This window comes from Felis catus, chromosome X (genome assembly GCF_018350175.1).
Source record: "Felis catus isolate Fca126 chromosome X, F.catus_Fca126_mat1.0, whole genome shotgun sequence".
Lineage (NCBI taxonomy): Eukaryota > Metazoa > Chordata > Mammalia > Carnivora > Felidae > Felis > Felis catus.
Window position 1 is genome coordinate 43642440 of NC_058386.1, and position 23643 is coordinate 43666082.

The 23643-nt window shown below is 41.2% G+C and overlaps 1 protein-coding gene across 1 annotated transcript in view; it reads right to left on the bottom strand.

Moving 5' to 3' along the window:
- Positions 1 to 8456: 8456 nt before the first annotated feature.
- DGKK (diacylglycerol kinase kappa) overlaps positions 8457 to 23643 on the bottom strand; it is a 162227-nt gene continuing 147040 nt past the window's right edge. Inside the window, exons 19-28 of the mRNA XM_045051059.1 lie at positions 21346 to 21442; positions 20962 to 21069; positions 20218 to 20331; positions 19741 to 19875; positions 18418 to 18578; positions 17732 to 17873; positions 15703 to 15789; positions 12029 to 12139; positions 10519 to 10642; positions 8457 to 9418 (exon numbers count right to left, since the gene is read on the bottom strand). Of these exons, the coding sequence (XP_044906994.1) occupies positions 9342 to 9418; positions 10519 to 10642; positions 12029 to 12139; positions 15703 to 15789; positions 17732 to 17873; positions 18418 to 18578; positions 19741 to 19875; positions 20218 to 20331; positions 20962 to 21069; positions 21346 to 21442 (1156 nt within the window). The 3' untranslated portion in view covers positions 8457 to 9341. The remainder of the gene's footprint in view (positions 9419 to 10518; positions 10643 to 12028; positions 12140 to 15702; positions 15790 to 17731; positions 17874 to 18417; positions 18579 to 19740; positions 19876 to 20217; positions 20332 to 20961; positions 21070 to 21345; positions 21443 to 23643) is intronic.

The window sequence follows — 23643 nt, forward strand, 5'->3', positions numbered from 1 at the left end:
AAAAGGCATTGAAATCCAAGAGGCACAGAGAACTCCCTTCAGACGTAACTTGAATCGATCTTCTGCACGACATATCATAGTGAAACTGGCAAAATACAAGGATAAAGAGAAAATTCTGAAAGCAGCAAGGGGTAAACGTGCCCTAACATATAAAGGGAGACCTATAAGACTCGTGACTGATCTCTCTTTTGAAACTTGGCAGGCCAGAAAGAATTGGCACGAGATTTTCAGGGTGCTAGACAGAAAAAATATGCAGCCGAGAATCCTTTACCCAGCAAGTCTGTCATTTAGAATAGAAGCAGAGATAAAGGTCTTCCCAAACAAACAAAAACTGAAGGAATTTGTCACCACTTAACCAGCCCTACAAGAGATCCTAAGGGGGACCCTGTGAGACAAAGTACCAGAGGCATCACTACAAACATAAAACCTACAGACATCACAATGACTCTACACCCGTATCTTTCTATAATAACACTGAATGTAAATGGATTAAATGCGCCAACCAAAAGACATAGGGTATCAGAATGGATAAAAAAAACAAGACCCATCTATTTGCTGTCTACAAGAGACTCATTTTAGACCTGAGGACACCTTTAGATTGAGAGTGAGGGGATGGAGAACTATTTATCATGCGACTGGAAGCCAAAAGAAAGCTGGAGTAACCATACTTATATCAGACAAACTAGACTTTCAATTAAAGGCTGTAACAAGAGATGAAGAAGGGCATTATATAATAATTACAGGGTCTATCCATCAGGAAGAGCTAACAGTTATAAATGTCTATGTGCCAAATCTGCGAGCCCCCAAATATATAAAACAATTACTCATAAACATAAGCAACCTTATTGATAAGAATGTGGTAATTGCAGGGGACTTTAACACCCCACTCACAGAAATGGATAGATCATCTAGACACACGGTCAAAAGAGAAACAAGGGCCCTGAATGATACATTGGATCAGATGGACTTGACAGATCAATTTAGAACTCTACATCCCAAAGCAACAGAATATACTTTCTTCTCAAGTGCACGTGGAACATTCTCCAAGATAGATCATATACTGGGTCACAAAACAGCCCTTCATAAGTTCACAAGAATTGAAATTATACCATGCATACTTTCAGACCACAATGCTATGAAGCTTGAAATCAACCACAGGAAAAAGTCTGGAAAACCTCCAAAAGCATGGAGGTTAAAGAACACCCTACTAAAGAATGAGTGGGTCAACCAGGCAATTAGAGAAGAAATTAAAAAATATATGGAAACAAACGAAAATGAAAATACAACAATCCAAACGCTTTGGAATGCAGCGAAGGCAGTCCTGAGAGGAAAATACATTGCAATCCAGGCTTATCTCAAGAAACAAGAAAAATCCCAAATACAAAATCTAACAGCACACCTAAAGGAACTAGAAGCAGAACAGCAAAGGCAGCCTAAACCCAGCAGAAGAAGAGAAATAATAAAGATCAGAGCAGAAATAAACAATATAGAATCTAAAAAAACTGTAGAGCAGATCAATGAAACCAAGAGTTGGTTTTTTGAAAAAATAAACAAAATTGACAAACCTCGAGCCAGGCTTCTCAAAAAGAAAAGGGAGATGACCAAACAGACAAAATCATGAATGAAAATGGAATTATTACACCAATCCCTCAGAGATACAAACAATTATCAGGGAATACTATGAAAAATTATATGCCAACAAATTGGACAACCTGGAAGAAATGGACAAATTCCTAAACACCTGCATTCTTCCAAAACTCAATCAGGAGGAAATAGAAAGCTTGAACAGACCCATAACCAGCGAAGAAATTGAATCGGTTATCAAAAATCTCCCAACAAATAAGAGTCCAGGACCAGATGGCTTCCCAGGGGAGTTCTACCAGACATTTAAAGCAGAGATAATACCTATCCTTCTCAAGCTATTCCGAGAAATAGAAAGGGAAGGAAAACTTCCAGACTCATTCTATGAAGCCAGTATTACTTTGATTCCTAAACCAGACAGAGACCCAGTAAAAAAAGAGAACTACAGGCCAATATCCCTGATGAATATGGATGCAAAAATTCTCAATAAGATACTAGCAAATCGAATTCAACAGCATATAAAAAGAATTATTCACCATGATCAAGTGGGATTCATTTCTGGGATGCAGGGCTGGTTCAACATTCGCAAATCAATCAACGTGATACATCACATTAGTAAAAGAAAAGAGAAGAACCATATGATCCTGTCAATTGATGCAGAAAAGGCCTTTGACAAAATCCAGCACCCTTTCTTAATAAAAACCCTCGAGAAAGTCGGGATAGAAGGAACATACTTAAAGATCATAATAGCCATTTATGAAAAGCCCACAGCTAACATCATCCTCAATGGGGAAAAACTGAGAGCTTTGTCCCTGAGATCAGGAATACGACAGGGATGCCCCCTCTCACTGCTGTTGTTTAACATAGTGTTGGAAGTGCTAGCATCAGCAATCAGACAACAAAAGGAAATCAAAGGCATCAAAATGGGCAAAGATGAAGTCAAGCTTTCGCTTTTTGCAGATGACATGATATTATACATGGAAAATCCGATAGACTCCACCAAAAGTCTGCTAGAACTGACACGTGAACTCAGCAAAGTTTCAGGATACAAAATCAATGTACAGAAATCAGTTGCATTCTTATACACTAACAATGAAGCAACAGAAAGACAAATAAAGAAACTGATCCCATTCACAATTGCACCAAGAAGCATAAAATACCTAGGAATCAATCTAACCAAAGATGTAAAGGATCTGTATGCTGAAAACTATAGAAAGCTTATGAAGGTAATTGAAGAAGATATAAAGAAATGGAAAGACATTCCCTGCTCTTGGATTGGAAGAATAAATATTGTCAACGTGTCAATACTACCCAAAGCTATCTACACATTCAATGCAATCCCAATCAAAATTGCACCAGCATTCTTCTTGAAAGTAGAACAAGCAATCCTAAAATTCATATGGAACCACAAAAGGCCCCAAATAGCCAAAGTAATTTTGAAAAAGAAGACCAAAGCAGGAGGCATCACAATCCCAGACTTTACCCTCTACTACAAAGCTGTAATCCTCAAGACAGCATGATATTGGCACAGAAACAGACACGTAGACCAATGGAATAGAATAGAAACCCCAGAACTAGACCCACAAACGTATGGCCAACTCATCTTTGACAAAGCAGGAAAGAACACCCAATGGAAAAAAGACAGTCTCTTTAACAAATGGTGCTGGGAGAACTGGACAGCAACATGCAGAAGGTTGAAACTAGACCACTTTCTCACACCATTCACAAAAATAAACTCAAAATGGATAAAGGACCTGAATGTGAGACAGGAAACCATCAAAACCCTAGAGGAGAAAGCAGGAAAAGACCTCTCTGACCTCAGCCGTAGCAATCTCTTACTCGACACATCCCCAAAGGCAAGGGAATTAAAGGCAAAAATGAACTACTGGGACCTTATGAAGATAAAAAGCTTCTGCACAGCAAAGGAAACAACCAACAAAACTAAAAGGCAACCAACGGAATGGGAAAAGATATTTGCAAGTGACATATCGTACAAGGGGCTAGTATCCAAAATCTATAAAGAGCTCACCAAACTCCACACCCGAAAAAAAAATAACCCAGTGAAGAAATGGGCAGAAAACACGAATAGACACTTCTCTAAAGAAGACATCCGGTTGGCCAACAGGCACATGAAAAGATGCTCAACGTTGCTCCTCATCAGGGAAATACAAATCTAAACCACACTCAGATATCACCTCATGCCAGTCAGAGTGGCCAAAATGAACAAATCAGGAGACTATAGATGCTGGAGAGGATGTGGAGAAATGGGAACCCTCTTGCACTGTTGGTGGGAATGCAAATTGGTGCAGCCACTCTGGAAAACAGTGTGGAGGTTCCTCAGAAAATTAAAAATAGACCTACCCTATGACCCAGCCATAGCACTGCCAGGAATTTCCCCAAGGGATACAGGAGTACTGATGCATAGGGGCACTTGTACCGCAATGTTTATAGCAGCACTCTCAACAATAGCCAAATTATGAAAAGCCTAAATGTCCATCAACTGATGAATGGATAAAGAAATTGTGGTTTATATACACAATGGAGTACTACAGGGCAATGAGAAAGAACGAAATATGGCCCTTTGTAGCAATGTGGATGGAACTGGAGAGTGTGATGCTAAGTGAAATAAGCCATACAGAGAAAGACAGATACCATATGTTTTCACTCTTATGTGGATCCTGAGAAACTTAACAGAAACCCATGGGGGAGGGGAAGGAAAAAAAAAAAAGAGGTTAGAGTGGGAGAGAGCCAAAGCATAAGAGACTCTTAAAAACTGAGAACAGACTGAGGGTTGATGGGGGGTGGGAGGGTGGGGAGGGTGAGTGATGGGTATTGAGGAGGACACCTTTTGGGATGAGCACTGGGTGTTGTATGGAAACCATTTTGACAATAAATTTCCTATATTGAAAAAAAATAAATGTTTATTTTGAGAGATGAGCATGAGTGGGGGAGGGGCCGAGAGAGAAAGGGAGAGCATCCCATTCAGGCTCCATGCTCAGCAAAGAGCCCAACATGGGGCTTGATCCCACAAACTGTGAGATCATGACTGACCTGTGTCGAAATCAAGAGTCGAGGCCTTAACCAAGTGAGTGACCCAGGCACCCCAGAAATAAGTCTTTAAATCAAGAATCATACAAGAGATTTATTGGGACAGTGGAAACTGTTCTGTATCCTGATAGTGGTAGTGGTTACATGAATGTCTACATGTGTCAAAATTCACTGAATTATACACCAAAAGAAAAACAATTTTATTGTATAATAATTTTTTAAAAACTGAGACAAATTGAATTCTGATGGTAATTCACTAGCCTACAGGATTAGTCTTAAACTTCTTAACATGAATTACAGGCCCCATTCTGGTGGTAGTTCTTCAGCAACAGGGCTTTTTCCCTCATAAAGCCCAAGAATGTAGTTTTTATGTGGGTAGACTGAAATATGGTCCTGAAAGTCACAACTTTTTTGTCTTTGACTAAGAGACAGTTTTTAATATTGGAAAGTCAAAGATTTAGATCTGAGTTCTCACTCAGGTGTTGCATTTTGTGGAATCTTGTCTATTACATAAGCCTCAATGGCCTACCTATGAAATGTGACTAATAACTGCCCACCCCCGGTCATTGTTAGGACAGAAATTGAACCATTTTTGATCTTAGACTTAACGAATTTTGTCATCAGAACAAAACACACTCCTCCTCACTGAAAACCTTTGTGGAAGGGAGAGGAGTTACATGATGCATGTCTTAGGGGGGCAGATTATATTATCAAAAGTTTTCAAGGTGCTTTTTGCATTTATGCATCTATTTAACAGTCTGGGCTGTACTATTCTACCTCATTTTACCTCTCTGGTAACTAATTCATTTCATTGAAATCTGGCTCCTGAGGAGAATTGGCCTCTAGAATGATTACAGTGGCAGGTATTTCCCCACAGGATTATCCTGAGTTGTAGCTAGGTTTTAGAACTTTTTGTGGCAGCCCTTTTAGTGTTATGATCATCCTGATGGAGATTCTTGCCTTGTGCTGCTGCTGTCCTCCTCACCTGCCATCCCTATGTCCTCCTTACGTGCCATCCCCTCACAATGTGGCTTGTTTAGAATTTGGATGACTACCCAAGCTCACCCCCCATTTCCATTACTGTCCAATTCCCCCCATGCCAAGGTAAATGATGAGACACTGGTGTTGATTACATTTATCCATTTATTAAAATATTTTAAGAAGCAAAACTTTATTAACTTTGAGGACTGGTGTTCCATTTGGGGGGGGAGGAGGAATAGGCACACTTTTTGGACGTTTTCTTTCTGATTTTTGCTACTATCCCTAATTACCCTAGTTTCCTCCCCCAACCAGACCCTGGCCCTGCTACTTATTTGCAGGGACCTCTGAGGAAGCAAAAAACACAAAACAGGAAACAACGTGGTTTACAGATTAGCAGAAATATAGACAAATCCAATTCCATAAACCATATAGCCAGTCAAGGTTCTTTACAGGATGGAATGGTGCTCATGGGTTTGGTTGTTTTGGTATTAGTTTCTACCTCTTATGAAGCTACAGTTCTTCTACCTCTGTCCTGAGGGAAGATGATGTTGACCCAAACTGTTTCTTCTTATGAACCTGAAACCTAAGTTTTTAAGTTGAAAATGTCTTCCTTATTCTTTCCTTGCACATTTGGACACAGCATAGGCCCTTTTTGGAGTGGGGACTGAAAGCTGCTGACCTTCTGTAGTATTGACACCAGAGGCAGTTGATGGCAGTCCAAAGCTATTGATATTCTCTTTCCCCACTATTCTTCCAGCCAAGAATTGCCCACTGAATCAATCCCTCAGAAAGTACTACCAAAAATGCAACCAAACCCCAGAACGTTAGCTCTTAATGGCATCTCTGAACATAAGATGGATATTTGGTGTCTGATTCCACCACCTGAGCGACTGTATTACTGCAAGTATTTAACAATGAAGTTCTGAAAGGATCTTATTCTTCTAGAGGCTTAGCCAGCTCCCCTTGAGAAAGAGATCACCACTTCTTGCTTTGCTTCCAAGACAGGACATGCAAGAACAGGTGCTCAGCAAGCTGTCTTCCTTTATGGCAATCAGCTGGTAACTAGGCAATTTAGGAGGTAAGCAAATGATTTAGCAAGCCACACCTGCTCCTGGGTCTCATCAGCTATTGATTCTGCTCTATGAGTTGACTTCAACCTTAAATCCTAGTGGTTTCATTCAATATCATTTTGACTCTGTGGGAGGACAGGATGGGTGAAAGGGAATCCAGATGGTACCATAGAGCAACAGTAGCCTTACAATGTACAAAGACATATAGTAAGTCAGCAAAGTAGGCACAAGAGATGGAGCCCTATTACAGTTTACTATCATCGGTGATGAAAATAATTATAAGACACAGCCCTGCTTAGGCACTGCCAAGATAAGGCTAGCCTCTCCTAGGACTTCCTTCTGATTCCCAAAATTTGCTCATTTGGAAATTTTCCATTTTGAAAAAGGCTCTTCTGAGAGAAAAAAAATGTAACTTGGTACCCAACTCTGTGAGTGACTGTATGCAAGACTGTGTAAGCCACAGAGAAGCCAAGTCGGGCTGCAATGGTGACCTTGCTGATTTGATCTAATACCTCCTTCTGGGAAGAAAGAGTGATGCAGAGAAAGCCAAAGACACAGCAACAGCACAGTCCCCACTCAAATACATACAGTAAGTTAACCTATTCTGATGCTCAAATAAGTTTTAAATGTTTTCTCTCATCTTTTTCCATTAACTTTCTCCTCCAGTTGTAGAGCTAGGACTTTTTTTGTTGTTTGGCACAGCAATCAGACGTCTGGGGACTATCCCCTTGTTAGTATTTTTCTCCTCACCCCTGTAGAGGTGGAACACAGGTGGCTGGTTTAAGTGGGCTAGGCTGGTGGAGTTCCAGAGTTGAGAACCAGTGCTTGGAGTCTGGACTGTGCACCTCGATGAACCAGCCAATGGACTGAGTCAGGTAATTGAGCACGCTGTTTGAGAAGTGGGGAAAGGCCAGTTTTCTGGCTTTCTCTTTATAAGTGGGAAGGGACACTTACCAAAAGTATGAGTTGAAGGGGATGGGGATGGGAATACAAGGGAGACCAGAGAGAACCTCTCTGGACAATGAGTTTGATTAGATTTGCCTGACCGGGTGCAGGCATTCAAAAAATGCTAATTGGGATTTGGAGCAACTTTTGCCTAGTTTGTTCCCATGAGAAATTTGGAGGAACCATGGGAGAAGCAGAGGCTTTTAGCCTCCATTTTCCCAGGCCCGTGTTGTTTCTGATCACTCTGAATGTCCCTTTGTACTCAAGGGAAAGGAGCAAGATGGGAGATTTGAAGGTGATTTGGGGACTGACCCAACAGCCTGTCCAGAAGACTCAGGCCAAGATGGAGCTTGTGGGGAAGGCCTAGGCTGTGACTTGTCAGGCAGTCCCTAGCTTAGGCATCTAAGTCACAGAGCTCAAGGCCTGGTTGCTCCATATAATCTTTACTGGGGAAGGGGACAGTACAGTTTGGGGCAGTTGCTGATGTAGAGTCCAGGACAAATAGAGCAAACAAGGCAGCATGCCAGCTTAGCCCCTTCTCTAGGGCATTGATGTTTTTGTTCCCCCTTCCGTGGCCTGGCTCAGAATTTTATGGAAGGGGGTCGTCAGAATCAGCTGGACTATAGATCCCAGCCACTTCTAAGATGCTGAAAATGCACCAAAATATTAGAAGCTCCACCAAGAACTAGGGCAGTTGGTAGAGGCGTGTATATGGGTGTATGGTTATGGGAATTCGGGTGGGATCAAGGTGGGGAAGGATTCCTGGGTTAGCACAGTAAAGTATAGGGTCACTTAGAGGTCGAGTTGTACTTTCAGTTCTATATATATATATATATATATATATATATATATATATATATATACACATCTTTATGTCTCTGTACATAATCTATACTGCAGCACAGCGGCAAAACATTTAGTTAAAAAACCCAGCAAGAATGCAGGCAAACACTCCATGGAGGCATGCAGGCTAGGATCAAGGCAGTAGCAGGGGATCCTGTATGGTTGCCATTGAGGTGAGTTCCAACCAGTGGGCCCACCCAGCCACCAGAGCACCACCTGGACATGTGCAAAGACGTACATGCACACATGGAAAAACACAAAGAGTTTTCAGAGAATGCAGTCACCATGTCTACAAGAAAAGATTTCACATGGTAATTGTAACAGGCAAGTGGACAAGCCCCCAGGACCTAGTAGGCTCATCTTAATAAGCCAACTAGAAGATGCCTCCTAAAGTTACAAATTGCAACTGGCAGGAACTGGGGGAGAAACAACCAAGCCTGGTTGGCCTCACCCCTCTCCTTATCTCCCTGAGAGTATTTCTTTCTTTCACTCATTCCCTGGTATCAACAGTTTCTCTGCTCATCATAGAAGACCATTCCCAAATTCCCTGAACAAGTGAACTTTCTTGAATCCTTTGTAGATCCCAGGCCATTCATAATGAGCTTATCCCAATTAAATACTGTAGTTGCTCAAGATGCACAGAGGAGAACTGAACAAGACAACTCGGAACAAGAATCTTTGGCCAATAAGAAAATGTAAACCTCTAAGGAGACCTGATTGAGTCCAGGAAAAGCATATTAGTGTAAAGAATTGGAGACTCTTTCTTGGTGGTGCTCATGTTTGTTCCGAAATAATTTAGTCTAGCCTGTATTGAGGTTTTGAGAGTTTTGTAGAATTCTAAACATTGTGAGTTCTCCTTCCAGATTTTAAGGACTACAGTTGAAATCTTGATGTTGGAGGATCATCATCTTTTGCTTCATCTTCATGATTTCTGCGATGCCACAAACTTCCTTTAGAGAAAAAACAAGTATAAAAATAATGAGGTTAGCACATTGCCAGATACCCAAATGTGTGGACCCTAAAGAGGCCCAACAAGAGTCTGTTAGAAGACAGACTGGTTTGTTCCTATTGTACCAACTGGCTCTGAACCATCTAAAAATACTAGCTGAAACCATGTGTGGCAAACACAAATGGGATGCGTTCTCAGAACCTGATAATCCATGGAACTGCTATTGACCCCTTCAGAGTTTTCAGAAAGACTCTCAAACACCATGGTCTCCAACTGGCAGATTCTTAGGAAATCAACCCAGTTAGACCAAACCTGAGAAAACATAGCTTGATCCAAGAAATTCTCTCTTGGCATCTGTGCAGACTCTCATTTCCTCAAAAACAAACAAACAGCCACCCTTTCATGTCCATTATTGGTATATCTTTCAAGCTTTCAGGTTGTCTAGGCTCCAAATTTAGGAAAGACCACTGACATCAGAATTGGCATAACTGACAACTCTAGAACCTTCTTTTGAGCCCCACTGACATATCAATAACACTTAAGTCCAACTCTGAAGAAGGGGTGAAACCAAAATTCAAATGATAAAATATAGTAAACTTGCATTTCCAGGGATTTACAGATGAATAGGTTTAGATTGGTCACAGAAACTACTCTTCACCTTGTAGGTGCCCAGCACTGACACCCCCAAACCATATCAAACAATACTGCTTTCTGGAGCACAACCAAAAGCTTGTAGCTGTATTTGACTGTGAGAGTGATCTAAGTATGACTATTTTGCCATACTTTATTGACCAAGCACAGGAATGGGTCAAGGAGAAAAGTAACTGCCTGTTCCCATCTTTCTCTTCGGCTGTCTGTATCACAGAGACCACACAGCATGGTTACTTCTCAGGTTGTCCCACTGCCAGTGTCAATATCACTTTTTAACTCACACTTTGTCTAAGAGGCTGCTTGGCATTGCCTAAGGTTGGCTCCCAGTCCGTCTCCTCCTCCATTACCACCATACCCGTGAATATTTCTAATGGGAGATTTAGGTCCCTGGGAGGTGCCCAAGCTTCTGGGAAAGTCTTCATGACCCCTATGCCTGTGGGGGGCACTTACCAATAAAACCCTGGACTCCTTGGCCTGATTTAGGCTTGTCTCCCTCTTCTACCTTCTTCTTCCCCAATGTGGGGAACTTAACTTTCAACTTGATGCTTCTGCTGTCAGTGTCTGAAGATTTTTCCTGGGAAACCACAGCAAGAGGAAGGTCAACATTAGTTGCCTAACATTCAGAAACAATTCCTAGAGACCTGGCAAGTTGCTGAACAAGGATGACTGCAGAAAGCAGACGGATTTGCTATCTATCCAGGCATTGGAAACTAGTCCCATCCCCTAAGAAGGCAAATGATCTTTACCAAGATCCTACTCTATGCCAGGTGCCTTGCTAAGTGCTTTAATAAATACTCTAAATCCCCAAAACTTCAAGGTGGATATTTTCATCACTATTTTAGAAATGAGGAAGCAATGGCTCAGAGAGGTAAAATATTTTGCCTGAGGTCATTTGGATAGGGATTGGAAGGGTGAGCTTGCTAGGAGAACTGCTAGCTCATATGGCACCTCTGCATGAATTAGAAAAAGGCACCCCTTCTTCCATACATATGGTTTGGTGAGCTGAAACATACTTCTTGGCCAAATACCTTCATATATGGAAGAACCTGCCTCACAGGCCACCTGCTTCCTTGTCTGGAATGCAAAGAGTGTTCTCCACACATAGCTCTTAATTATGAATGTGGATTCTCTGCTGTACAGATCATCTTTAATTCCAGCTTAGCCTCCTAGTCCTCTCACTCCTGCTAAAGTGTACTTATTTTACTACTAGTTGTAATAAAGCATAATTCCCAGGTTAACTTTGTTGCCAGAAAGTTCAGCCAAACACATTCCAAGAAACTTTGGGATTTTCTTCTCAAGATATTTATACCTCCAATCCTCTCCATTAGAAGAAGAGTATAAACCTGTCTTCCTCTTTTTCCTGATCTCTCTAAAAATGACAGCATCCTCACAGCTATATTTTAGCCACTGCTGCCATGCTTGATTTTCTTTCAAGCCATACACCTGCTAAGGGAAGGCACTGAGAGAGCCTGCTATGCTCCCTGCGTGGGAGGGACAGGAAGTAGCAGAGAGAGGTGTTTTAACCACCATATAGCCTGGGCACCAACCACTTAGAACAAATGTTGGATGCACACAACTGGTATTGGCCATAATTGTATGTGCCAGATGAAATCTAATTCTTAGTAGCAGGTATTGGGCAGGGAGGGGGAATTATGACCAGAGAACAGCATAGAAAAAAACAATCTTGCTTATTCTTTCCCAATAACCCCCTGCCACAGAATAGTTCTTCTTTTTGGTTATTTACACAAGGTCATCTAGTTTTCAGTGTGCTTTCCACCATGTCCTGTATGCTTATGATGAGGAGATGGGTGGAGGAGGCTCCTTTAAACTCAAGCTGAAAGCCACTACTTGGACGCCTTTTGCTACATCAGTCACTGTGTCCTCCTGGTCCACACTGGAAAGGAGGGAACCAAGGAAGAATCCCTCTTCCTCATTATTTCCTAATCCCCAGTTAACACACCTCTGAAACAAGGATTGAATTCATCCAGTTGATCTCAGATAGCTTTTGAAACTCCTTATTCATGGTATCCAGGGTAGTTTGCAGTGTGGTTTCATCCTCAGCACTTCTCAGCTGGCAAAGACAGGAAAATGAGTGGGTGTCCAACTCCTAACACGCTGTCTTCATAAACTCTGGCTGTCTCCCACACTCCCAGTCCCTGCTAGTGGCCATGAGACCACAGGGTATTTCTTTGGGTAGCACTTGTATATCCTTTGGTCATGGGGTCAATAGAAAGTGTAGCTAGCTCTTTACTTTCTCAATAGGGAGATCCAGGAAACAACCATATTGTGGTGATTTCCTTGGGTCTGGGCTTGCTCACAGTCTGGCAAGCAGAGAGGTCCTTTGGTCAGTACCAATGAATACTTGAATTATACTCCTACAGCTTAGGATCCAGAACAAAGGTCTTATCCCTGACCCTCAAATCCCTGGAGACATCAAAGTGTCCCCCTAAATAACAGCTACCAATTTCTAACACATGCTGTATGTCAGGCGTTATGCCTACATGATATTCTATCTTTCCAATAACTTTATAATACCTTACAAGGTACTATTCTTATTTTATAGGCACGAAAGCAGACTCAAAGAAGTTTGGTGATCAAGATCACATAGCTACACAGAAACTCAGATATGTTTAACTCTGTAGCCCACCCTATACACCACACTTCCCAGAAAGGATATGTGGGGTGGTCAGATGCTGAGGGGAATCTTTATTACACAGTCACCGCAATTTAAAGGCTACTTTGTGAAGCAAGGAGAAGGCTAGAGAGAGACTGGCTCAAATTTTCCCTTTCTGGCGGAGAAGGTCTGCCTCCCCAAGCTGTGCTTTAGCCCCCAGCTAGTCACTGTTTGTAATTAAGAAATGAGATCCAGATGGCTTTTCCCATAGGTTCAGCAAACAAAGCTTAAGCATTCCCTAACAACCCACAGAACCCACTGGATGAACACTTTAGAGTCTATGGAGAGTTAAAACGAATTCTTCTGGGACCATCTCCAATTTAGAAGAACCAAGTCATAGACTAGCAATGTAGTTGAAATAATTTCCCTTAATGAGCTCGGAGAATAGATGCATGTTACTATCATCAGCTCAGACATGCTTTCCAGCCCACCTAACTTGGCCTCACCTCTCCTCCCTGTCATATACTTTACTTTCAATCTGGCATTTATGTGGCTTCTAGCTGTGCATGGGACACTTGATCCTCCAGCCACAAACAGAGCCTTGCCCACTGTCACAAATGAGGGGCAGGTGAATAGGTGGGGGATGGGGTTGGAGATTATGGTCCATCAGGATGGGATATGAGAGAGAAACAAGTCAGTGATGACAATCTTTTGTGTTTGCTTTACAAGTAATGATTTAGGACAGTACAGAGTAGCCCAGATGCATGGGACATGTGTATGCAGATGGCAGTGGGATGGGGGATAGGAGGTGTCAGGTAGAAATGGCTATCACTTCAAGGTAAGGGAGAAGGGGCAGGGAGTCCATAGGGGCATACTTACCAGCAATGCTCAAAAGGGGTTTGGTGGTCAACCCAAAGCCACAGAGAAGAAATAAGGATTTGGGACCTTGGAAAATGATTTCTAATCTTAACAGAATAATAAAATGGCTTCCTAATGACTTCCTATTTAGCATCCAGAGACTCAGGCTCAAAATATTGTAGGTTGGTGGGACTGAATCTCATGCTCTATTCTCCTATCCTTCTGGCTGTATTGGAGACATTGTCCAGGAATTTTCTCTGAGGTAAATGTGCAAAGTGACTCAGAGGACTTTGTTGCTTATTTCTTAGTTCCTATTCTAACACATCACTGGCCATACATAGCATAAGTGAGGTTGCCAAAGAAAGTGGGAGTTACTGGGTGGGATTTACTTCATCATAAGTCTACATCACTCTGCCAACACTGAGCTCCTTACTGCCCTCTTTCTTCAAGGGGAAGAATAACAACACCAAAATGAAATAAGCTTTATTTCCATGCCACCTCTGACATAGTCTTTCTGGAGATATGTGGACATTCTTAGCTGCTGCCTGTCCCCTGGTCTCATTTAGATGTGTGTAATGTGTGTGTGGTCATTATCAGGCCTTTAACCTGTGTTAAGTGTGATATATTCTCAATTTGGGTTATTGGCTGGCACAAACCAATTTTCATGCCATGAGCTTCAAGAAAGCCTGAGTGGCAATGAGAGGCCAAGCTCTCATATTTCCTGCTGCTCAGACTGGAAAGGCCATTGAGCTCTGCCTATGTATAGAATGTACTTCTGTTGCTGTTGCTTAAGGCTGAAAGATTCTAGCTTGGGCTCAGATGCTAGGACAGCCTGGCCTGATTGCCTTAGCCACTCTGCCACCTGTGCAGTGTGCCAATTAGATGTGCAAATGGAAAAGGGGAAGTGGATGCACTTCTTTCAATATCAACTCAGAAGCCTCTCTTCAAATAAACCTTAATTAGATTAGAAGCAAGAACAGCACCTGCCTCAGGGCTTTAGCAGCCAACCCAAAAATGGGGTGGTCACGATCAGTTGACTCATCAGAGCACACTCGTGAAGTGTGCCTATGGGCTTTGCATTATAAGAAACATTCAACTATTCTTATAGCTCAAAAACTGAGTGTCAGTCCATTTTTCCTAACACTAATAAAAATGTACCATCTATCAGGCTGGTACTAGGTTCCAGGCTAGCTATGTACTTAATATACAACAGTTAATTTAATTTTCACAACCTGGAGAGGTAGAGATTACAATTACTATTTTATAGATAGGGAAACTGAGACCCAGAGATGTGATGTTACTTCACACAGCTAGTGTTATGTATTCAACTGTGTCTCCCTCCCCGCAAGAAAGATGTGTTGAAATCCTAGCCCCCAGTACCTCAGAATATGACCTTATTTGGAAATAGGGTCATTGCAGTGAGGTCATACTGGAGTGGGGTAGGCCCTGATCCAGTGTGACTGGTGTCCTTATAAGAAGATGGTCATGTGAAGACAGAGACACAGGGAGAATACCATATAAAGATGAAGGATTGTAATGCATCTACAAGCCAAGGAACATCAAAGATTGCCAGCCAGTCACCAGAAGGTAGGAAAGGGCAAGGAAGGATTTGCCTACAGTTTTCAGAGGGAATATGGCCCTGCTGACACCTTGATTGTCTCCAAAACTATTAGACAATAAATTTCTGTTGTTTTAAGTTACCCAGGTTTCAGTACTTTGGTACATCAGCCTTAGGAAACTAATACAGTTAGTAAGTGGCAGATTTTGGATTTGAACCTTGAATTTCCCACATGGTGACAAATGTATTTGGAAACTTGGAAGATTTAAAGCAACTCAAAAGAGCTCACCCTTTTCTACTGAAGCTGTGTTATGTATGATGAGAACACCCTACTTTTGATTGGCTTGGTCTGGACCCAGGAGACGTGTCAGAGAAGGAGAGACTTTTTTTTCAAGGATATGGTAGTCCCTATCGTTTAGCATAACCTGTGAACTGATACAATCAATGACAATCCTGGGTGAGGATGACACATCAGGGACTTCCAGGGTAAGCATCTGGCCAAAATGTTCCTACATTGCTTCCAATACTCTGGAACCAAGCATAGAACATGACCATCTTCAGGTGGGATACTTTGCCCTCCCTTATTCCAACCCCCTCCACTCACCAAGTTTTCATCCAGGAAAGCTTTGGTGTCATCGTAGAGCCCTTTAAGACTAAATGTAACATCTACTGCATCGTTTCTGCTTAGAGTCTGAGAGGAAGAGAAAGGAAAAGAACAGAAGGGAAAGGACAAAGACAGGGGAGTTGGTTAGTAAGCATGCAGCTGGCTTCTCTGTAGGAAAGTAGGAGAAGGCTAGTAGGATGTGGCTGTAGGTGAAAAAGTAATTTTCAAAATATAGTACAACTAGTATAGCATGGGCATCAACCAATCAGAACTGACAGAACCAGAGGTGTCAACCACTGGTACAGCTTTATTGGTGTGTCCTACGAAGTGGTGCAGCACACCTTGGCATTTGGCACCATTGATCAAGTGCTGTGGATATAGTGAAATAGGAAGTATGTAAACCAGAGAGTAAATCTGATGCTACTTGTTGCTGATATACTACAATCACCTTCCCCATGGTAGGTGCGGTTGAGTCCAACCATCCCTTTTTGAAACTCCAGGCTTATTCTCTTCACAGGATATGCAAAAGCTAGCTATTTATTACTTTATACACGTAGTATAAAATGTGGTACTAAAACATTCTGCTGTCTGAAAAGTCCACTTTTGTGTTTCTACAAAAAAATACAGAAGCCTATCAAAAGGAGATTAACTTAGAATATTTCAAGTTCAGGTTTATTTTACTTTTGGAATTGAAAAATAAATGCATCACTTCCTGTAGATTATAAAAATGCAAAATAACATAATTATTTTAAAATTTTAAATTAAGCTGCCTGAATATAAATTTACTTCTGATATAAATATGTAATGAATGTAATGAAATATTACATAATCCGTATTACTTTTGACAATTAAATTTTTGTTAATTAATGTTTTCCACCAATTGTTTTAATTTTTCAAATATATAGGCACCTGAAGATTCACTTGAAATTCTATCAACTAATGATAATTTATAGCATTCTTTAAATCAGAAGAGAAGGGTGGTAGATTTCCCAATTCATTCATTATAGCTTCATGAGTGTGAAAAATATTCAGCTTAATAGTAGCATCACTTAAGAGTCCAAATTTATTGTATACAAGTGATTCTTTGACTTCTTGAGTGTAAAGAAGTGGTGGTAAATTAAAATAAGCATAAGAAAAATCTCTACCAAGAATTTACATTATGTCTAAGAAAACAGATACACTCAAAAACAAATTATAAAACCTACTTTAAATTTTAATGTGGCCAAATTACTGAAATGTAAAACCAAAACAAAACAAAAAACCTAAATTTACTGATCATGTCTTTTTAAAATGAAAGATGTAGTATAAAGTAAAAATCAGAATAATTGGAGAATTCTCTAGTAGCTTAAATCAAATAAACTTTTCAAACAAATCACTTGCTCATTAGGAAAAAATAAATAAAAGAAACTCCAGGCTTTGAGTTCCAGGCCTCCACCAACTAAGATATGGCCTAAAATAAATAGGTAATCCACATTTCAAGAGGCCCTGATCCTATGTATGGCCCTTTTGTATTATTTGTCTAGCATTAAAGTTACTTTTTAAAAGAATCACTTAAATCTCCCAGCAATGGGTAAAGTCGTGGGATGGTACATTTAACACCAAGTATCCTAATCTGGACCTTACCCTCAAGAGGGAAACCAAGGCAGCCTGGAGCTCAGGTTTCAATGACAGGCATTGCCTTAACAGGTTATACAGGGATCCACCAGAGATGAGGAAGTGCCAATGCCAAGTTTCTCTCTATCTATTGGCTATTTCTTCCCTGAGGCCAGTGTGGTTGATAGCTATCAGGAAGAGGGCTAGTTCTCAGGCTGATGAAATCTGCTATGGGATTCCTCTCCCTCCCCGCCCAGCCATTCTGGACCTGTAACAAGCCAAGGAATACCTGCCCTCCCTTCCACTCTATAGACCAGTTTCCTGCCATATCATTTGCCCAGTTTCTCCACCCAGCCTCTGGCTCACTTTCCTTCACTTTCACCTTCTTACCTATTTGGTTTGACTCCTTTTCTTCATCTGCCCCTTCCTTTCTTACCTCATTGGGAATACAGGAAGCTGCACCTGCCTCATTGCCACTGTCTTGGCTGTAAAATATGTCATTCAGGATGTTAGTACTGGCATTCACAGAATCCATGAGGACAGACACATGCTGGTGGACCTTGCTCAGGTCAGTAAGTCTGTAATAAAGCAAGAACAGATAAATGGGTCTGGAAATTCTAAAAACAAACTTCTGACGTGGGATGCTGGTGAGAGGTGAGCTGAGGATAGAAATGAGAGCCCTGGGTATTCGAGTTGGGTAGGCAACTATGCCAGAAAATGTTTCTGTTCTTCTCTAGGTATTTGTCTTTTTTGATCCTTGTCTCACCTGAATTAGATGCTGGATGCTTTGGGCGAGTGGGAGACCAGGCTAGAGAAGGGTAGCTGACTCCAAGAACTCTGGGGCCCTCCTGATATTTAAGGGCAAGGATAAATAGTCTTAGTCTTATTGGGCCTGAGGTAGCAGGAGATCAAAGCTCATCTCTGGGGCTAAAGGGAGAGGTTCAAGCTGGCTTATTGCTAAGCCAAAGACTATTTTCTGCCTAGATTGTCAGGGTCCCTGTCAATCTTCAGGGCTCTGGAAAAAACTCCTTTCTTAGGCCAGGCTCTCTAGTAGCCAACACAGACAAGTGTCCCTATCTGTTCTTGGGATTCCCAGCCCTGTATTTGGGTCAGTCTACTTACTCGCTGATGAGATTTTCTGCAAGCTGAACTAAGTGCTGCATCTGGGCATACTCTTCATCAGAGAGGCTATCCTGAGATTCCTGGGAGTCCAGTTGGGGTTGAGAGGCAGCTTGAATTTCACTATGTTTGTACTCCCACATTTTCATTGAGTTCTCAAAGTCCTGGAAATGAAGATGGTGGCATATCCTGGTGATTGCTATAGCTAAGAGGGTACATGGCAGATCTGTTTGTGAGTCTTATATTTGTGGGTATGGTGGGTAAAGGAGAAAGAGGACCCCATCCATTCTGCTATACACTCATCTACACACATCCACATCTATCCTTCATTTTACTTCATTTTACTTACTCTTTCCTACCAGGCACTATTAAATTTTGTTGTTGTTGTTGTTGTTACTGTGCTGCATCTTGAGACAACATGCTTCAGTCAGATAGATGTTAACCTTCCAGAAGCTCTTATATGAGGGCATCACAATCATAAGACAGTGGAACACCTTTCATGCTCCCTTCTTTGCCAAATCTAGGCCACATGTTGTGATGGATTTTAGAGCCAGACATATCTAGTTTAATTTTGAATTATGCTTCATCATTTACTGGTTGTGTGACCTTTAGCACATATTATTTAACATTTCTGGTTTTCATTTTCATCACCTGTAAAATGGAAATAAGAGTATCTACCTCATAGGATTGTTGGGAGTACCTGAGAGACTACATGTGACTAGCACAAAATAGGCAGTTTGTAAACTAGACATCCCCTCCCCTCTCTATTACTGTTTCTATGGGCTGTTCACAGGTTAGAGTGGAAGAAAGCCTCTAAGTACTGAATATCTGATCATTAATGTCTTCTTTCTAGCTTTAGATGCTTTGACTTAAATGGGTGACATTTGTGAATGCAGCATTTTGAAACTTAGAGGAACCTAAAGACCATATTCAATGAAGAATCTCTTGTTGAAGATTTCTTTAGCACTTTAACTTTAGCACTCTGTGCAGTAGAGGGAGCAGAATAACTGTCCAAAACCAAAGGAGGGAGCTCCTTGTCTCACTCTCTTCTTTTGGATAGTGGTTTGCAAATGTCAGTATATAGCAGAATGTCTCAGAGAGCTTGTTTACAAATGCAATTCCCAGGAACTACCCACCCCCATTCTGATTCAGTGGGTCTGGTGTGGGACCCAGGAATGTGCATTTCTAATAAGCACCCAAGGTGACTCTGATATAATTGGCATGCAGACCTCCCTTTGAGGAATTCTGCTTGATGGAAGTATTCAATACTCAAGTGATAGCTGTAGATGAGACAATGCAGGAGAAAGATGAGACTTTCTTTCTTACCCGATCTCTTGTCAACATTTGGGCGGCATTCTTGTATCTGATCTTGATAAGTCCTGGCCTCTGAACCCAGGCCTCCCCATCCACCTGAACTGGGATACCTTCTTCACCATCAATAGTTATCATCACCTCACGGCACTGCCAGAGAAGATGAGGGAGAATGGGGGAGAAAAATGAGGTAACCGCTACAGACCAATCTGATAATGCCACAGTAATGGCCTTAATGTGTATCTGAAGCAGGACTGGCAAGGATGTGAATCAGATTATCTCAGGGAAAAACATCTGTTTCCTATGGGCTTTTTGCTCCTTTTGGTCCCCACAAACTCTGTTTCCAACTTTAGCCAGCACCTTCCCACCCACCAAATAATTTCCCTCCACCCTGGCACTCTTACACCTAGTTAATTTGTGGGAGTACTCCGCATTCTAAGTTGTAGCCACAAAGCCCAGCCTTTTTCTGATGCCTACCCAGCCCCTGCCTACCTGGGCGATACGATGATGATGCAGGTTAATGATACGGGACATTGCCATTTGTACGGAGCCAAAGATAGCCACTACCTCCAGCTTCCCATCATCTATTGCAGGAGCCTCATATTCCTGAGGAGGAAAAACTGTGTCATTCCACCCTTGAGAGACCCCTTATCTATCACAAGCACATATGCTTTTAAGGATCCTGGTGAGAATTTTTCTAGCTCATGAAGGGTAGAAAAACTACATATTAAAAGGGGAGAGATGAGGTCAGGAAGCCAATCTGGGAAAAGGGCACTGAGATCATAATTTTTAGTCCCTTTTGAGATCACAACTCTTAGCTGGTTCCTCGCTGTCCAATCTAGCATCATAAATCCCCAAGGCCAGTCCCGCTGTCCTGATAACCTTGGGTGAGCTCAGAGAAAAGGGGCCATGGCAAATTTCCCAGGAGGTTTTATTGACAGAACTCCTTGGAGAAGAGAGAAGTCTTTCAAAGATCTTTCAGGCAGGCCTAGGAGTAGAAAATTTGAAGTCTGGGCAAAATTAAGAATTGGTTTGATCCTGAGGTCTTTGGTTGATTCTGGAATGGTAATTGCCTTTTACAAAGGCCCTGATCATATATCTGGGCTAATAAATGTTCCCAGTCTAGCTCCTATTTCCTCAGTATCTACTTCCTACACCAGTCAGTGCAGCTACTCTTTATGAGAGACCTTAGAGAGGTTAAGCCTTTTCCTTCCCTGATCCTTGTTCCATACTCACTGTGGTTGCTGTGCTGCTGCCCCAAAAGTTGACACCCCCAGCATAGCTGGTAATGTTGAGCACTACGATGCCTTGCAGGTTTGGCAAGGAGATGGCTTCTCCATCACACTGAAAGAAAAGAGTAGTTCTCATTGGTTGGCCCTTCAGATACCAGTATGAAGGGACATTTACAGATATGGGGGGAGGGCTCTGTTTTCTCTTCATGCTATCATTTTCTAATCCATAAAATGGAAATCTATCCTCATGCCTTCCTCCCTTGAGCTGCGAGGGAGGATCAGAGTTAAAGCTTGGGAAGAACAAAAGATATAGTGGAAAGTTGGCTCCCAAAGTAATGAGATTTCCTTTCTCCATGTCCAGGAAGTATTGCCCTCTTTTTGCACTCACCTCCAGGTGTATTCGTTCTTCTAGTTTCCTATAAGAGCGCTGCAAAAGTTCCTTGCTTCCCAGAAGGCCATACCACATCTTGTTCTTTAGGCGGCTACTATGGAGAGATAAAGGTAGAGAAAGATAGTCAGAGGTTGAATAATATAAAGATAGATGAATGAACAAAAGCAAGAGGAGACACCATCTTATTCTTCAAGTGCCTTCCTTTTTAAAAAAGTTTTTAAAAATTGAAGTATAATTAACATACAGTGTTATATTAGTTTCAGGTGTACAATATAGTGATTCAACAATTCTATACATTACTCAGGTCTCATTTTCAATCCCCATCACCTATTACATCCATCCTCACCCCCCAACCTCCCCTTTGGTAGCCATCAGTATGTTCTCTATACCTAAGAATCTGTTTTTTGGTTTGTCTCTTTTTTCTTTGTTCATTTGTTTTCTTAAATTTCTTAAATTCCACGTATGAGTGAAATAATATGGTATTTGTCTTTCTCTGACTTATTTCACTTCGTATTATACTCTCTAGATCCATCTATGTTATTGCAAATGTCAAGATTTCATTCTTTTTTATAGCTAATATTCCATTACACACACACACACACACACACACACACACCACACATCTTCTCTATCCATTCATCTATGGATGGACACTTGGGTTGCTTCCATATTTTGGCTGTTGTAAATAATGCTGTAATAAACATAGGGGTGCATATATCTTTTTGGATTAGTGTTTTCATTTTCTTTGGGTAAATATACAGTAGTGGACTTAATGGATCATATGGTAATTCTATTTAATTTTTTGAGCTACCTCCAAACTGTTTTCCAAGTGGTTGAACCAGTTTGCATTCCACCAAAAGTGAAAGAGCGTTCCTTTCTTTCCACTTCCTTGCCAACACCTGTTTCTTGTGTAGTTCATTTTAGCCATTCTGATAGGTATGAGGTGGTGAGGATGTTTTGATTTGCATTTCCCTGATGATTAATAATACTGAACGTCTTTTCATGTGTCTGTTGGACATCTGGATGTGTTCTTTGCAGAAATGTCTATTCACATCTTCTGCCCATTTTAACTGGATTATTTGTTTTTCTTGTGTTGAGCTGCATAAATTCTTTATATATTTTGGATACTGACCCCTTATTGGGTATATCATTGGCAAATATCTTCTCCCATTGAGTAGGTTGTCTTTTTTGTTTTGTTGATTTTTTCCCTTGCTGTGCAAAAGCTTTTATTTTGATGTAGTCCCAATAGTTTATTTTTCCTTTTGTTTCCCTTGCCAGAGGAGACATATCTATAAAGATGTTGCTATAGACTATGTCAGAGAAATTATTGGCCTGTGCTCTCTTTTAGGATTTTTATGGTTTCAAGTCTCACATTTAGGTCTTTAATCCATTTTTAGTTTATTGTTTTGTATGCTGTAAGAAAACAGTCCAGTTTCATTCATTTGCATGTAGTTGTACAGTTTTCCCAGAATAATTTGTTGAAGAGAATTTTTCCTATTGCATATTCACACCTCCTTGGTTGTAGATTAATTGACCATATAATTGTGGGTTTATTTCTGGGCTCTCTATTCTGTTCCATTGATCTATGTGTCTATATTTGTGCCAGAACCATCTTCAAGTGCCTTCTTATAGAGAGGAGTCATGTCAAATGGTAACTGAACACAAGAGGGGATGCTAGGATAATATAAAGGGTATCCCTATGCAAACACCTGCTGAAACGGGTTCTTGGGCACCCTGGAAGCCCCAGCATCCCCCCAATTTGCTGATTTTCCTTGATGTTGATATTAGCTCAGACTTGGAAGAGATAGGCTATATTCAGAAAGCAATACTCATAAAAAGCTATGAGCGTAACTGGTTTATACACACCAGCTAGCCTGGAAAGTGCCATTCCAGGAGCATAAAATTTCAGCTGCTTGGGATCAATTTCATTAGAAACATGTGACTCTTATACTGCCATATATTTGAAGCGTAACCTTTCTGGGAAAATGGAAGGATTTCCAAGACCTGTATATCAAGCCCTTAATTCAGTGCTATAGAATAGGGCTAAGCTTACTAGGCAGATTATAAAGGAGGAGCCAGTGGAGAGAATGTGGGACAGCCAAAGGATATTGGGAGACTTGGGGAAGAGGTGGGAAAGACAGGGTTCTACTGACTATAGGATATCTGATAAAAACAGGCAGGGGACTTACAATCACTATAAATGTTGGATAGAGTTTACTATAAACTTTTATTTTTATTTTTTTTAATTTTAGAGAGAGAAAGAGAGCATGAGTGAGGGAGAGGGGCAGAGGAGAC